This window comes from Podarcis erhardii (genome assembly GCF_964252035.2).
Source record: "Podarcis erhardii genome assembly, chromosome: 5".
NCBI classification, from domain to species: Eukaryota; Metazoa; Chordata; class Lepidosauria; order Squamata; family Lacertidae; genus Podarcis; species Podarcis erhardii.
Window position 1 is genome coordinate 51,203,295 of NC_138509.1, and position 14,355 is coordinate 51,217,649.

Sequence of the window (14,355 nt, forward strand, 5' to 3'; positions counted from 1 at the left end):
TCCAAAAAAGCATCCCAAATCTCATATTCGACAAGAAATACACGATCATCATAATTCCAAGTCAGTCGATTCGGAAGAAAGAAAAAAAAATGGATTACACTTGGTAAAAGGAACAATTTTTTATTTTTATTTTTTTAAAAAAAAGGTTGAAGAAAATAAGAGGGTGGTGTTGTCAATTTCTTTAAAAGCAAGCAGAATGCCGGGGGTGGACATTGGCGAAAGCGCAGGGCGGTAAACGGCATGACTTTCCAGAAGCAAAAGTAGGCGGCGCGAAAGAGGCGGCAAAAGCTGACCAGGAAGGAAAGAATGGGAGGCTTGCCTTTGGCGCTGCTGTCAAACGTGTGAGTGAGGACGGAGATGGGGGGGGGGGCTTTTTGCTCGGTGTGAGAAGGGGAGGGAGGGCAGTATCCTGCACTGTTTTCTGGTGCGCCAGGTACTGAGCTGAGTCAGAATAGGGCCCCTTGAGCAGAGAGGTGATTCATGGCTTACTAGGGAGTCCAAAAGCCAAGGGCGGCGCTTGCCGCTGCTGCTGCTTTCCTTCTGACTGAGTAGATGTCTGGGGGTTTCTTCCCCCTCCCCTTTACGTTGAAAACAGGGGCACGTATGCAGTCGGGTTAATTTGCCCAAGACTGTCCTGGGAAACAGAGTTGTGCTGAGTACACCCTCAAAGCACATTTCCCCCGCCCGAAAGAATTTTGGGTGTGGGTGCTGTAATTCACCTCTCGCCCACTAATAATTTCCAACAGCCCTTAGCAAACTACAATGCCCATAATTCTTTTAGGCGTGTTAATGTGCACGCACTTTGATATGCTGACATCATGAGGTTCTTTTTGTTGGGCCAGGGCTTGAAGACAAACAGAATAAAACAACAGCAACAACCCTTGAATGGGGAAAGGAAGAAGAAAAATCCTATCTTCTGTTTAGGCTACTGTCTTCTTCAAGTCAGCCTTCAAAGCTGGTGCCCTGTCAAATTTTCAGTTGTGATGGACAGATACAGAATGAGATGGAATAAGTGCAGCGTTCTCTTTTCCATCTTTGGTGGTGGTGTATTGTGGTTAAAACAAGCCGCTGCCTGCAAAATGCTGTAACTAGAAGCTCACAATGAGGTTCAGGGGATGGGTTAGGGTGGTGCTGTGGTCTAAACCACAGAGCCTAGGGCTTGCCCATCAGAAGGGTGGCGGTTCGAATCACTGCGACAGGGTGGGCTCCCGTTGCTCAGTCCCAGCTCCTGCCAACCTAGCAATTCGAAAGCACGGCAAAGTGCAGGTAGATAAATAGGTACAGCTCCGGCGGGAAGGTAAACGGCGTTTCCATGCGCTGCTCTGGTTCGCCAGAAGCGGCTTAGTCATGCTGGCCCGAAAGCTGCCCGCCAACAAATGCCGGCTCCCTCGGCCACTAAAGCAAGATGAGCACCGCAACCCCAGAGTCGTCCGCAACTGGACTTAACGGTCAGGGTCCCTTTACCTTTACTTGTTTTCCAAAGGGATAGAAAGGAATAAATGTACAATTTTTTTTTTTTAAATTAGTTTAATTGTTCTGTTTAACACAATGAGATTTGCAAACATGCAGCTGAAAATGTGGGGTTGTTCTGAAATTTACATGTTGTTCATTTCGATGCAAGATTTGTTGTTCTCAACAGGATATGTATGCAGATAGTATGCTTCAAACTGCAGATAGATTGAAGTGTTGTACCTATTTTTTACTGAACAGGTTTTGAGTTTCTTGACAGTTAGCTGGGTTAAGGTTGCCACAGCAATTTTTATTCACAACTCAAAACATATACTCAATAGCCAGAATAATCAGTCACAGCAGTAATAATTCTTAGTTTTGCAGTGCTAATTTAACATCTATAAAATCCCTGGTCTCAATTAAGATGGAATGAAATTGCCTGATAAATTCTAATCCAGCAATTTTGTGCTAAAGTTAACTCTAATTTTCAGTTATTGAACTTTAAATAGCCAAAAGACAGTTGGTTTTGCTGATTTAGACATAACATGGCCATTTCTCAGGATATGTCGTACTGTGAGGGACTAGACATAATTTTGCCTCTTCTTATTGTTCTTTATTTCAGAATCATAGAGGGAAACAAAGAAGTCAATTGTACTGTTCCAGAGTACTCTAAGCAAACGTCCCATAAACTGAGATTATGACTTACCTCACAGATAGAAGAGAAAGACTTTCTACTATTCTTAAGTGCACTTTAGTTTCATGTTTAAATGTAATTTATTGAACTAAACCAAACTTGAGCTTTTTAAAATTGTGTTTGGTTATCTTTGTCATATACAACAAGGAGATAAAATCCAGTGTAGTGGAAGAAAACAATACACATATTTTAAAATGCTATAATACTATTAAATCTGAAGAAGATATTTTGTATGTTGTTGAGCTGTCATGTCTGAAGTTAGCCTGTTGGAGGAAGACATTTGGGAGTACAAATCTATTCGGAAGCTAAAGTCAGTAGACCAGAATTCAGAAGCTATCTGTACAAATGTACATAAAGCAAATGGTGGAAAGTCACAAAGACATGGCAAGAGGAAAACATCAGAAGAAAAACAGACTTCGAAGATGACAAAGCAGGGACCAAGGCAAAGAAGTACCCAAACACCTTTAAAACCAGATCTACATGTCGGTGTTCCCAATAATGACCCTGCCACACAGTCACATGAAGGCATTTTATTGACACCATCAAAGCGAAAGAAAAACTGCAAGAAGCAAACCCCTTCAAAAGCTCGTCCAGTTTATGAAGGACATTGCCCAAGTTGCCAGATGCCATTTTCTTTGTTGTTGATCCAAACACCTCATTGGCATGTGACAGAATGTTTAGATGGCTCAAGAACTGCTGAAAAAGGTACAGCCACGGTTGGGGAGAAGGTGTCTTTCAAATATATTTGCTACTGTGTTTGTGTGTGTGCTTTTGCCTTTAACAGGAGTCCAAAATTTGGAAACTTCGCAGGTGAAGCCTTTTCTATCACTTACCTCCATGTTAGGGAAACATTTACTTAAATTTCTGCAGCAGGCTGTAGGATGACAAGTAAAAATAATAGTAGCCCTTTTTCAAAGTTGAAACAAACTTCCAAAAACTTACGTCAGGTTGAAAATTGAAATAACTGGGGAAGTTACCATTATTTCATAATGTAAAAATGTTTATCTGATTTCAGAGAACAAAATCTTGCAGTTTTGAATTACAGGTTCTGGGCCAGTGGCAAGATATAGTCTTAAATACGTAATGCAAACAGAATTCAAAATGCTAGGGTTTTTGTCTTTCTGATAACATTCTACATTAACAAAACATGAACAAAAATGATACAACAAGAAAAATCTTTCCTTTCAAAGATTTCAAAGAATCAACAAAAAAAACCAGAAAACATTTCTTGACTTCCTATCCTCTCTTTCCATGGTTCCTTTTAACCCCTCTTTTCCTTGTGTTTTCTAAGTTCATCCCATCTTTCGCAACCATTTTATATACTTTATTTATTTCTTACTCTGCTGAAAATATTACCATCCTGCTAAGTAAATTGTTTGCTTATAATACTTTTCCATATATTCTATAAATAGTATCCAGTCCTCTTTATATCTTTCATCATTTTGGTTTCTTATTCTAGTGGTCATCCTTGCTAACGCCAGATATTCTAACAGTTTAATATGCCAGTCTTCTTTTGCTGGCACTTTTATCTGTTTTCCATTTTTGTGCTAATAATACATGGCCAACCATTGTAGCATATTAAAACAACTTTATTTCTTGATTGTAAACTGCTGTTGTTATTAACCCCAGCAATAGTGCTTCTGGGTTTTTAGCAAAAGATTTTAAAAACATTTTAAAAAGTTCAATATAAATCATTTCCCAATAATTTTTAATTATGCTACACAACCACCACATGTTGTTTTACACTTCCAAAAGTTGCCGTTTATTGACTTTTACATTTTTGCTAATTGGTCGTTGTTTTCGATACCACCTTCATAAAGTTCTCTCTTAACATATAGCATGCCGTAAATCTTATATTTGCTTTCCACAGTTGTTCCCATAGTATAAAATAAATATTGGGTCCAACTTAAATGTTGTCTAACTTAAATGTTGCCTGAAATGCTAGGTTTTACATATACAATTTTACAAAGCTAAAGTGCCAGCCTGTGCCTTGTGTTATCTTTTGAGGTCCTTATCTAAAGGGCATTAATGTTACTTGTTTCTGCCTAAGGAAGCAGATCACAACGTTACATGTTGTTATTTTGTTTTCAGATAGTTGAAAAGTTTTCAGTCAAGACATTGCATGCTGTTCTAATAAAAGTTATTTAGATGTGAGACAATTCATTTCCAAGGAACTTTGTTTCTGTGTAAGAAGGGAAGAATATATTGCCTTTAATTCAGAATAGGCAGGACTTGCTTGTACACCTTCATGCATGCTGAAACTAAAATTAAAATTAAAGGCTCTCTTCTTTCAAGTGGTGCTGTCATATGACATCAGGCATTACAGTGAACTAACATCTATCATACATGTACTAAATTTGAGACTATAACACTAATGTACAGAAGGTTGACAATTGTCATATTTTTTTTTGTTTTTTTAAGTAAACCTTTCGGGAACCATGTTGTTCTGTAAGTATACAGTTGTACACAAAACACATTTTGTCTTCTTCCACTCCCAACATGTTTTTGTTTCATTTCTTAGAGTGCCCTGATGGTCTTCTGTGTACTTCAACTATTCCTTCTCATTACAAACGTTATAGCCACACCCTTCTTGCTGCAAGCAGAGCAGGGGAATATGTTGCTGAATTTTCCTCATCTAACATAGAAAATGATTTATTTAGTCTTGGTACTGCTTCATCCATCAACTGCAGTGCCTTCAGCGATGGGGTGTTGCAGGATCTGAAAGACTTCCAGAGTGTGGGAAAACCTCCAAGACAGTGCTTTCTGTTGCCAAAAGCTACAAACGTTACAGAAAATGTTAAAGAATCTGAACACAGTACACAGCGTACAGATGAAGTAAAGCTGGCTGAGTGCTGTGGTTCTCTTTATCAAGAAACTGAAAGTGGTGAAGATCTGGACAGTGGCTCTTACCAACGAAGTACAGTAATCTCAGAAGCTGACCTAAGTGACTGTGATATTTCCTACTCTCCACTTAATACAGATGGGGAAGACACTATAGAGACAGATGACGAGGAGAACATAGAGGTAGAACGTTTTAGAAAAAGGCTATTTGATTTTGGGAGCCTAGAAGACAAAAGTGGAAGGATTGGAAGTTTTAATAAGCCACTAACTGCTTCACAAATAAGTGACCAGGAACACAACATAGAGCATAATTTTACAGTAAGCAGTGAATCCTACAAAACATTAAATGCATTCCAAAGTCTGGATGGTGTTTGTAAGACTCTCTCTCAAAGTAGCATGCTTAGCAAAGTTTGCAGTTCAGCAAGTATATTGGATCAGTTGAAACATCCCACAGAAGCACCCATTCCCCCTGTTGAATATAAAAAAACTCTGGAGAAACCTGAGGAGCTAAAATTGAGTGCTTCAGCTTTTGATGCAGGTGAATGTGGGTGGGGCAACTCTGATTACTCTAATTGGGCCTGTACAGAGTCTGCTAAGGGCACATTGCTTTCAGAATTTAGAGACGAAGGTACTAAGTCTCCTCTACCTGGCCTAAGAGATACTGTGGAAGAACCCAGTAGTAGCTTAGTTACTGAAGGTAAAAGTGTTACTGGCATATGTAGAAGCAGGTTGGCTCATAACAATTCATATTCAGTATCAGAAAAAGTGGGAAGGCTTTGTAATAACATAGCTATGCCTGTTTTCCCAAGTACAGTCTCTAAAACACTGCCATATGTTTCTGCTGCTAATGCTGAAGTCAAAACCACTCCTGCCAAGGAACTAAAACAAATGGATATTGGTGTTTTCTTTGGGTTGCAACCGAAAGCCAAAATGGAGAGTAACCAAAAGAAAAATCTCTGTGAAAGTACACAGACTTTGAGTCCACCGGCTGCTGCAGGAAAGCGGCCCGGATCTCGAAAGAGGAAAGCCGAAGGATCAGTGGGAGAGTCTGATACAATCAGAGAAAGTTCAAGCAAAAATGTCATCTCTGCAGATCCAACATCTGGTGGACAGAAAAGGTGGACAAAGAGGTTTAGGGAGTCCTGTCCTGCTGAAGAGGGAATAAGAAAAAAACAGTGTCCTTTCTATAAGAAGATACCAGGTAGCAGGCTCTATTTTGTTTTAGAACTGTAATTCTCCTTCCATTGTGTTGCTCCTGTGTTTTCTCCTTAAGTATAAAACATCTTTTCATCTTTTGTGCTATGTGAAATTCCTCTTTGAAGCACTTCTTCATCTCTTTTTAAAGACCGCAGTTCTGCTCTTAAGGTGAAAGATGGGAGGGAGCCTTTAACAATCACCAAAATATAAGTAAAAGAGTGAGCATTGCTATGAGTTCCCATTAAAAACTTTATTTTGTGGAAAAGTGTGAAACTATACAATAGTAATAAGAGTTACTTTATTTTCTTGAAGAATAGGACTAAATACTCTTAATTTTTTAAAAAGAGTATTTAGGAAAATAAGTGCTATTAGAATTTAATTATGTTTCTAAATCTGAAGCTCACTAAATTCTGTAACATTGTCTCATATATTATTTAAAACTTTCTATGAAATTGACCATTTCATATGAAATTTCTTTCTCTTCTACTACACATTTGATAAATTGTTCGTGGAGCCTCATCCTGTGCATATTTCTTTGGAAACAAGCCTTACTGATTTCATGGGGCTTACTACCAAGTAATTATGCATAGAATTGCAGCCTCAAAGCTCTTACAAGCATGTATAGTTTTACTCAGAAGTAAGTCCCATGGTATTCCCAGATAAGTGTGCACAGGATTGCAGCCATTGTATGTTGAATTATACTAACCCACAAAAGAATGTAGCAACTCACTTTTTCAAGGTTGCTTATTTGAAATGCTTCACTGGCTGCATTTCATGTTGAACAATGTTAAATTTCCTGGGTATTGCACCCAGAACTGGAAACTATTCTATGCATCCCTCGAGTTTTCTTAGTCCTTGCTCTTTCAGGTTGCAGTCTCCTGAATTTCCAACCAATATTTCTGATGTTCACCAGCTTTGTGGCTCTTGAGCCCTATGCACAGGCAATCTAGGATTCTGTGCTAAAATAATTAACTAGGTTAAATTATTCTAACTGTGTGTATTTGCATATTTAATTGTTTAAAAGTTTTCATTTGGAAGTTTGTGGTTTTTTTGCGATGACTGGCCAAGAAAGAGAGGGTCTTTGATCAAAAGTGTAAAAAGTTAATAAATACACAAGATGTGTTGAGAGACCTGGTGCAGATTATATTTGCTCTGGCAGTTAACCTCTTTGTCTTGTGTCACTTAAACCCTTCCCTTTATTTTCATTTTAAATTGCTAGTGGTAGTTGTTGACCTTGGCAATTCCAGTGTACATTAGCTGATTGGCTGTTCTTGTATTAATTTGTTATAGGTACAGGTTTTGTAGTAGATGCATTCCAGTATGGAGAAATTGAAGGATGCAAGGCTTATTTTCTTACACACTTCCATTCTGATCATTATGGTGGCTTAACTAAAAAGTTTACATTCCCAATATATTGCAATAAGGTAGGTTTGGGCTCAATGGTGATGTGCACAATAAGATTTATGCCATCTATGCAAATGTTACTGATGCACAGCTGGTACATTTAATTTTAAAGCTGACTTGAATAAATCTGTCATTTACTTCTGGGATTTATCTTTTTTGGGTTAGCACAAATGGTGGTCAGGAGCTGCTAGAATAGCTAACCTGACCTTCACTTAGTTTTTTAAAGTCATCCTTGCCACTACTGTCCTTTTTGCAGAACTGTAAGTTGTAATATTGAAGAGAACAGAGCACATGCCAAAATCACAATGTTCAAGAGTCTCTAGCACAGAGGAGACAATAATCAATACCAGTGCTCCAAGCCTGTAAGATACATGTTTGGAAAGAGCTTATCTGTTATTTATTATTGAAAAGGGGGCGCGGTTGAGCTATTTACAGGAGAAGAATCTCTTTCTCCATTCTGAATTATAAAACTGGTGATAGATGACCTATATCAATAAGTTTGTCTCCACCAATTCCCTCGCCTCAGGTCACTGGTGTGTATCATGCTCTGTTTCTTTAGTTACATACTAGACATTTTACAACTATAGCTTGCACACACGTCAGTTTTCCTATTCTGTAATATATAAAGAAGAAAATAGGGAAAGAGACAGACAGACAGAAACAGAGAAAGAAATGAAAGAACAAGAACAAAAAACCCATGGGGTAGTGGGGTGAGTAGTTTAACCGGAAGAGAGTTCTAAAGAAATATTCTGCCAGATATTCTGACATTTATTTTTCTGTATTTTCATGTAAATATTAGTTCGTAAATGGTGATATTTTGGAAATCAGTCACAGTTACTGTAGCAAGCCTTGTTATTTAGTGGGCTTCAGAAGCCTTGAGCTCCTCTTCCTCTGTATCATCTAAAGTAGTAGAAGGTTCATTTGGGTGGGGTGGGGGGTTTTTTTTGCATCAGCTACAAACAAAATCTTGATTAATTGATAAAACAGAAACATAGTGATGTTAAACACTTTCTGTTGTTCAGATAACTGGAAATCTGGTGAAGAGCAAACTTCGAGTGCAAGAACAGTACATCCATGTCCTGCCAATGAATAGCGAATGTATAATAAATGGCATCAAAGTGGTGTTGCTCGATGCTAATCAGTAGGTATCTTTGACAGAAGCAAGGTCAATACCAAAGGAGTTAAAATGATGGACTTAAGTAGAGACCTGCTTTCAAAAACTGTAGTTCATGTTTAAAACTATGTGGATCCCAAATAAAAAATGGAATGTCTTTCTCTTCTTCCCCCTTCTCTTCTCTGGCAGTTGTCCTGGTGCTGCAATGATCCTATTCCTATTTCCGAATGGGACTAATATGTTACACACAGGAGACTTCAGGGCAGATCCTTCTATGGAGCGCTGCCCTTTTCTTGTCGGTCAGAAAGTTCACACTGTCTACTTAGATACAACGTAAGTTGCATTTCAGTGATATGCTCTTATCCTTGCTGTGTAAAAAAACCAAAAACGAAAAAACACCACAACCTGCTTAGCCTAGACTACCTTGAGCCAGTTTGGACGATTACACACTAGTTTATTAAATTGAGATATGAACAATTGTTACTTACATAGTTCTTTGCCTCTTCTATTCACTCTGAAAAGTGTAGCAGTTGGAAGCACCATAGCAGACGTCATTGTTGGGAATCCACCTTTGAACCTGGATTTTGAGAGGATAGTTCCCTAGAAACAAGTATAGAACCTTTAGCCAAAACCTACAGACTTGACTTTGGCCGGTGAAAAGTAACAGTCTTGGAAAAGTCCAGTGGTGTAACTTCTCCCATATACATTGTGATGTAGAGGAAATCATAACAACGTAGTTTATGGTGAGAGCTTTAAAAGGAGACATTTTATCTCCTGCATCAGGTGCAGGTGCTTCTACCACTATTAAGAGCCCTTGGCAATTGGCACCTAGCCTGAAAGAAGGACAGCATTTGCACAAGCTTCCAAGTCTCCTTTTTTGGGTCAGGAACTTTCTCACAGATGCACCCTTCCCACTGCTCTCTCCCCTTCTCCCAGCAGTGCAGTATAACCACTCTACTGTGCAGTATATGCTGGAGAGCTGGGGACCAGGTTCTAACAACTCAGGCAAATCATAGAATGTTAGAGATTATCTGCTCCAACCCCATATAACTTGATGTGGGTTTTACAAGATAGGATCCAACTAAGGCATCCCTAATAGGTGAATACCTCTAGCAAAGAAGAACCCACTATCTTCCGAGGCATTCTATTCCACTGTTAAATGGCCCTTACAGTGTGGAAGATCCTTCTAGTATTTAGCTGAAATCTAATGTACTAAATTGTCTTTTGCACTGATGGTGAATTACATATCCTAGGAACTGCTGTCTGTCTCAGCACACCATTGTAACTTCCAATATGTTGCTTCTGCAAATTTGGTCATTGCTATATCTGGTGTAGGCCAACTGACAAAGCAATGTGATTTTTTAAAATATGTCTTCTCTTTGCTTTTCTTAGATACTGTAGTCCTGAATACACTTTCCCTTCCCAGCAAGAAGTGATTCAGTTTGCTGTCAATGTGGCCTTTGAGACAGTGACTTTAAACCCACGGACTTTGGTTGTTTGTGGCACATATTCTGTTGGAAAAGAAAAGGTCTTTCTAGGTATGTGAGTGAACATTCCACAAGAATTGCAAAGATTCTTTTTAAGAGTTAATATTTTCTTAGGGAAGAACATTCAATGGAATCTATTCTGAAACTTCTACTAATAACATGGTTGTGTTTTTTTAAGCTTTACAGCATTTCTGTAAAAGTACTTAAATTCGGAGCACAATAGGCCTTTGGCATGGTGCACAGAGAAGAAATAGTCTATGACATGAACCGTTTGCTGATGGCTGCCCCTTTTAGTAATGCTGCAATTTTAAAACACTCTAGCTGTATTAATAGTCCTGTAAATGTAATGCATTTTTTAAACTTTTAACCTCAGCTTCTTGGTATGTGCATTAACTTTTCAAATGCAATGTAATTTATTTCCATGCCAAATTGGAAACAGTTGAAGCGTGCATGTCAACGCTTCCTGAAATCCACCCACCACCCACTTGTAACTAAGCAAATCTTTCAACCGCTTCAAACCTTTCATGGCCTATGCTTAAATCACTACCCTTCTAAATTGTACAGACCTATTAGCTGAATGTTTTTAATCAGACAACAGATACTGCTTTTGATGGTTCTTTTTGAAAGGAATTAGTGGGTGCCACTGGGTTACTCACAATGCGGGCCACCACGAAAGGGTTGTCCTTCTCCTTTAAAACAACACGTACAGGCTGCCAGCTTCTAAATGAAATATTCCTTCATTTCCTTGAATAAGAACCTTTTATCACTGTTGCTATTACTTCTCCTAGGTAAACCACAACAGTACATTAATATAAAGACTCAAGCATGTAAAAATCAGACTTGGTCAATGTTTATAAAAAATGCACTTCTTTAAAGCAGGATGGCAGACAGTGAGAGAAGCTGGTAGGCATGTTTTTCTAACACTATTGAATGACCTGGTGTCTTCCAGCTTTTAATCTGCCACAAGCCAAAGGCAGAAGTGACTCGGTTAAAAAAAACAAAACATTGGGCATGCCTCTGTGATGGTAACTGAGCATTAAACTGATTTTTTTAAACACTGAAATTTTATTTTCCATGCCCACTTCTGTTTCCATCATGTCCTAATACTTCCTCCCCTTTCTGTAGCTATTGCTGAAGTTCTAGGTTCAAGAGTGAGCATGTCCCAAGACAAATACAAAACATTGCAGTGCCTGGAATCAGCAACAATCAATTCCCTCATCACCCTGGACTGGAATAACACTTTGCTTCACCTTTTACCCATGATGCAAATTAATTTTAAGGTAAGTATTAAAACTGTTACTTGTACTCATCTGGCTAAGCTTAAATTGGTGGGGAGAGACAGAAATTGGTCATCTTGTTCCTAACATCATATTTAAAATTAAGGAACAAACCACCTCTCGGTACCTCTCAATCTAAGAGTTTATTTTCAGTGCCAGAACTGAACAGTGCCAGTCCTTTCACACATATACCCAATCCTGGTTTTCTCCCAAGTTTTCTTCATTTTAGCAGCCTAATTTTTTTGATGGGGTGTGTGTGAAATTGTTAAACATTTGAGAGTCCAGCTGTTCAGCACCACAGACACCTGTGCAGTTGCTTTAAAGTTATTTCTAGTGTCTGTGCTTTTATTTCATTACTAAAGCGTATACATATTTCATTTTCCATTTTGTTCTTTATATAGACATTTCTGACTTAATAACTTATATTCAAATTGTGTTTGATTTGGTCTGTGTCACTGCTAGTCTTTGCTTTCTATTTTATGTATTTGTAGAATCTAATTTCCCTTTACTTTCTTGCCTGCATTTATTTGTTGATGTTTCTTTTCCTGCTTCTGATTTCATACAATTTTCTGAATACTAATATTTCCAGGCATTTTCAAATGGATGCTCTTTGTACAATGACTGAACATACTTGAAACAGATCTCGACATAAAAAGCACTGATTATCTTTTAAATCCACAATAAGTTTATTATGCTTTCCATGGACGAAAACAAAGTCTATGCTAAAAAATTTCACTTTTTAGTGTTTGACTAGCATAAAGTCTCCATTGAGAATCCTTAGTCTATACAAAATAAAAAAATTCCTTCCAGTAGCACCTTAAAGACCAACTGAGTTAGTTCTAGGTATGAGCTTTCGTGTGCATGCACACTTCTTCATTAGTCTTCATTAGTCTTCCTTAGTCTATGTCAGATATATTTATTTTTTACCAATCTGACAAGTGGAAATTTCAAATTTTGTTGCTACATATTATGTAAATTAAGTGAATGTTTTTGAAGCTTCTTAAAACATTTTTTCTACTACTAATTGGCATTCGCTGTTGACAGAATGGACACTGAAAGTCTATAAAATGCCACAGCTTACATTCTTATTTGATTATTTGACAAGATTCTGAAAACTCTTGCCATCATTTACAGTCTGTTTTGCTTTGATCAGAAGACTATCAAATTTTTTTGCAATGAATGTTTTAAATCCTTAATAACCAACTGTTCTTTTCTATCAACAGAATTTGAAGAATCACCTGAACAAATTCTCTGATAATTTTGATCAAATTTTGGCTTTTAAACCCACTGGGTGGACTTATTCAGACGGGTGTGGCTCTTTGAGTGATATTAAACCTCAGACCAAAGGAAATATCACTATATATGGTAGCATAATTTCAAGTGTTTTAATATGTTTATTTCTTTTCTGATAGCCTTTTCACATACTGTATTATTTCTTCTTGTGGGTAATGGATGTACCTTAACAGAAATGAAAGGATTTATTAATGAAGATCATACTTCATTGTTAACTATAGTTGGTCCTGCTCCTATGGACTTGTAGACAGCAAACTGTGGATACAGCTTGTTGTTACCAACTTTGGGAAAGTTGTTACCCTCCAGGTATTGCTGGACTACAACTCCCATCAACCTTGACCATTGGACATTGGAAATGTTTATTGGCGCTGAACATCTAGAAGCCCTGGACTGGTGCCTGGACTTGGTGATGGACTGCATGAGGCCAATAAACTGAGCCTGAATGCTGGCAAGATGAAGGCCCTGTGGGTGGGTGATTCTTGAGTCCAGATAAATGGTCAGTCTGTTCTGGATGGGGCAGTATTCCCCCTGAAAGAGCAGGTTTGCTCCTGGATCCATCTTTGTTACTAAAGACCCAGGTGACCTCAGTGGCTAGGAGTACCTTCTACCTACACACATTTCAAATCCAGGGTAGTCATGTGCTGGTAACCTCCAGACAAGATTGCTGCAGTGTGCTTTCTGTTGGACTGCTCTTGAGGTTGGTCCGGAAGCTGCAGGTGATGCAAAATGTAGTAGCTCAACTGCTCATTGAGGGAGGATTTCACCAACAGACTACCTCTATGTTGAAAGAATTGCACTGGCTACCAGTTACTTACTGGGATAAGTTCAAGGTGCTGCTTTTGGTATATAAAGCCTGATATACAGCTTGGGATCAGGATACTTGAAAGGTTGTATCATCCCTTATACACCCAATTGATCAGTGCACTCTGCAGGTATACTATCTTATCAGGAGGTCTTTTCTGCAGAGTGTAGACTTCGGGCCTTTCATGACATCTACCTTTTGGAATTCCCTCCCATTGAATCTTAAGACAGGCACCATCTCTGCTGACTTTTTGGCAGCTCCTGAAGACCTCCCTCTTTCAACAAGCCTTTTAAGTCAAGATCTTTCTCAGTCTGCATCTGTACTGGAATTGTTTTTAAGATGTTTAAAAAATGTTTTTATAGTTTCATAACTTGCTCGCCGCCCTGGGCTCCTTTGGGACAAAGGGCGGGATATAAACTTAATTATTAAATAAACAAATGATATTTTATACAAGTCCATTGTGCTAACCCATTGGCTAAATTTATTCTGTGTTGTTTCATTTGCAGGAATACCTTACAGTGAGCACAGCAGCTTCCTCGAAATGAAACGCTTCATCCAGTGGTTGAAGCCTCAGAAAATTATCCCTACTGTAAATGTGGGAAACTGGAAAGCCAGAAATGAAATGGAGAAGCATTTCAGAGCCTGGAAGATGGAGGCTGCAGGATGGAACTAGGAAGAAGAGTGGGATTTGCAGCTGTATGCCTTACATTCCCTTTCTGTTATTTTTCTATCCTTTTCTTTGGCTCTGACCTTTGCAGAAGCAATAATACAGCGATCTTTCATTTGCTAATTATAAA

The 14,355-nt window shown here is 38.4% G+C and overlaps 1 protein-coding gene across 1 annotated transcript; it reads left to right on the forward strand.

The window, feature by feature from the left end:
• The first annotated feature begins 255 nt into the window (after positions 1 to 255).
• On the forward strand, positions 256 to 14,355 carry DCLRE1A (DNA cross-link repair 1A). The gene is made up of 10 exons (XM_081863018.1): positions 256 to 339; positions 2,072 to 2,848; positions 4,665 to 6,185; positions 7,472 to 7,605; positions 8,608 to 8,726; positions 8,889 to 9,032; positions 10,092 to 10,237; positions 11,312 to 11,466; positions 12,687 to 12,828; positions 14,065 to 14,355. Exons 2-10 carry the CDS (start codon positions 2,392 to 2,394, stop codon positions 14,229 to 14,231), a joined length of 2,985 nt encoding a protein of 994 aa, XP_081719144.1. The 5' UTR covers positions 256 to 339; positions 2,072 to 2,391; the 3' UTR covers positions 14,232 to 14,355.